The sequence below is a fragment of the Hordeum vulgare genome, chromosome 2H, assembly GCF_904849725.1.
Source record: "Hordeum vulgare subsp. vulgare chromosome 2H, MorexV3_pseudomolecules_assembly, whole genome shotgun sequence".
Taxonomy (NCBI): Eukaryota; Viridiplantae; Streptophyta; class Magnoliopsida; order Poales; family Poaceae; genus Hordeum; species Hordeum vulgare.
Genome location: NC_058519.1, coordinates 300,925,083 through 300,927,582, shown reverse-complemented (window position 1 = coordinate 300,927,582; position 2,500 = coordinate 300,925,083). Strand labels below are relative to the sequence as shown.

The window sequence follows — 2,500 nt, the reverse complement described above, 5'->3', positions numbered from 1 at the left end:
CGTTGTTGTCATCGTCGTCGTCGTGTTAGTTGTTGTTGTTGTTGTTATTGTTGCTGCTGCTGTTGTTGTTGTTGTTGTTGTCTGTTGTTGTTGTTGTTGTTGTTGTTGTTGTTGTTGTTGTTGTTGTTGTTGTTGTTGTTGTAGTTGTTGTTGTCTTCGTCGTCGTCGTCGTCGTCATTGTGGTTGTCGTTGTCGTCGTCGTCGTCGTCGTTGTCGTTGTTGTTCTTGTTGTTGTTGTTGTCGTCGTCATTGCCGTCATCGTCGTTGTTCTTATTGCTGTTGTTGTTGGTTGTTGTTGTTGCTGTTGTTGTTGTTGTTATAGTTGTTGTTGTTTTTGTGGTGGTTCTTGTTGTGGTTGTTGTTTTGTTGTTGTTGTTGATGTCTTCGTCGTCGTCGTCATTGTCATCGTTGTTGTTGTTGTTGGTGGTGGTGGTGGTGGTGGTGATGATGATGTCCTCGTCGTCGTCTTCATCTTCATCGTTGCTGTCATCACAGTTGTTGTTGTTGTTGTTGTAGACTTCTTTGTCGTCGTCATCGTGTTCGTTAATGTTGTTGTTCTTGTTGTTATTGTTGCTAACGTAACTATCGCTGTTGTCGTTGGTGTTGTTGTTATCATTGTAGTCGTTCTTCTCGTCATTGTCGTTGTTTTCGTCGTTCTCGTCGTCGTTGTTTTCGTCATTGTTATAGTTGTTGTTGTTTTTGTTGTTGTTATTGTTGTTGTTGTTGTTACCATTGTCGTCGTTGTTCTCGTCATTGTCAGTGTCATTGTTATCGTCATTGTCGTCATCGTCATCGTCGTCGTCGTTGTTGTTGTTGTTTTTGTTGTTGTTTTTGTTGTTCTTGTTGTTGTTTTGTTGTTGTTGTTGTTGTTGTTGTTGCTCTTGTTGCTGTTATAGTTCTTATTGTTGTTGTAGTGGTGGTTGTTCTTGTTGTTGTTGTGGTTGTTGTTGTTGTTGTTGTTGTTGTTGTTGTTGTTGTTGTTGTTGTTGTTGTTATTGTTGTAGTTGTTGTTGTTCTTGTCGTTACCGTCGTTGTTGTTGTTGTTTTCGTTGTTATTTTCGTCTTCTTCTATGTTGTTGTTGTTGTTATTGTTCTTGTTGCTGTTGTTGTTGTCGCTGTTGCCGTTGTTGTCTTTGTTGTTGTCGTGGTTGTTGTTATCGTTGTTATCCTTGTTCTCATCATTGTCGTTGTTTTCGTCGTTGTCGTCGTCCTAGTCGCTGTTGTTTTTGTTGTTGTCGTTGCTATCGTTTTTGACGTTGTTGTCGATGTTGTTGTCATTGTTGTCGTTGTTATGGTTGTTGTCGTCGTTGTCGCTGTTGCAATTGTTCTCGTCGTCGTCGTTGTCGCTGTTGTCTCTTTTGTTGTTGTTGTCGTTGTTATCATTGTTCTCATCGTTGCCATTGTTGGCGTCGTTGTCGTCGTCCTTGTTGTTGTTGTTGGTGTCGCTGCAATCGTTGTTGTTGATGTTGTCGTCATTGTTGTTATTTTTGTTATTTTTGTTGTAGTTGTCGTCGTTGTTGTTTTGTTGTGGTTGTTGTTGTTGTTGTTGTTGTTGTTGTTGTTGTTGTTGTTGTTGTTGTTGTTGTTGTTGTTGGTGTTGTTGTCTATGCTATTGATGCATATTGTTCTCACCATTGTCGTTGTCTTCGTCGTCGTCGCTGTTGTTGTCGCTGTTGTTGTTGTTATTGTTGTTGTTGTTGTTGTTGTTGTTGTTGTTGTTGTTGCCGTCCTTGTCGTCGTTGTGTTTGTTATTGTTGTTGTCGTTGAGGCCATTATTGTCGTTGTTGTCGTTGTTGTCGTCATTGTTGTTGTTGACGTTTATGTCGACGTTCCCGTAATGGTCGTTGTTGTCGTCATCGCCAGCGTTGTTGTTGTGGTGGTCGTCGTCGTCGTCGTCGTCGTCGTTGTTGTTGTTGTTGTTGTTTTTGTTGTTGTTGTTGTTGTTGTTGTTGTTGTTGTTGTTGTTATTGTCGTTGTTGTCGTTGCTCTTGTCATCGTCGTTGTTGTCGTCGTTGTCGTCGTCATTGTTGTTGTTGTTGTTGTTGTTGTTGTTGTTGTTGTTGTTGTTGTTGTTGTTGTTGTTGTTGTTAATGTTGTTGTTGTGGTTGTTGTTATTGTCATCGTCGTTGTCGTCGTCGTCGTCATCATTGTTGTTGTTGTTGTTGTTATCATTGTCGTTGCTATTGATGTTGTCGTTGTTGTCATTGTTGTTGTTGTTGTCATTGTGGTCGTTGTTCTCATCATTGTCGTTCTTATCGTCATCGTTGTCGTTGTCGTCGTCGTTGTTGTTGTTGTCATCGTTATCATCGTCGTCGTTGTCATTGTTGTCGTGGTTGTCATTGTTGTCATTGTTGTCGTCGTTGTCATCGTCGTTGTCGTCGTTGTCGTTGTCGTCATTGTTGTTGTTGTTGTTGTTGTTGTCGTTTTTCTTGTCGTTGTTGTCATCATCGTCGTCATCACCTTTGTTGTTGTTGTACTAGTCGGCGTCATCGTGTTCGTT

At 40.8% G+C, this 2,500-nt stretch overlaps 1 protein-coding gene across 1 annotated transcript in view; it reads right to left on the bottom strand.

Annotated features, from left to right (window-relative positions):
• LOC123430025 (mucin-2-like) overlaps window positions 1–2,500 on the bottom strand; it is a gene marked incomplete at both ends in the record, with an annotated part of 18,371 nt that overhangs the window by 8,139 nt on the left and 7,732 nt on the right. Inside the window, 2 exons of the mRNA XM_045113956.1 lie at window positions 88–224; window positions 1,865–2,113. Coding sequence (XP_044969891.1) covers window positions 88–224; window positions 1,865–2,113 — 386 coding nt within the window. The remainder of the gene's footprint in view (window positions 1–87; window positions 225–1,864; window positions 2,114–2,500) is intronic.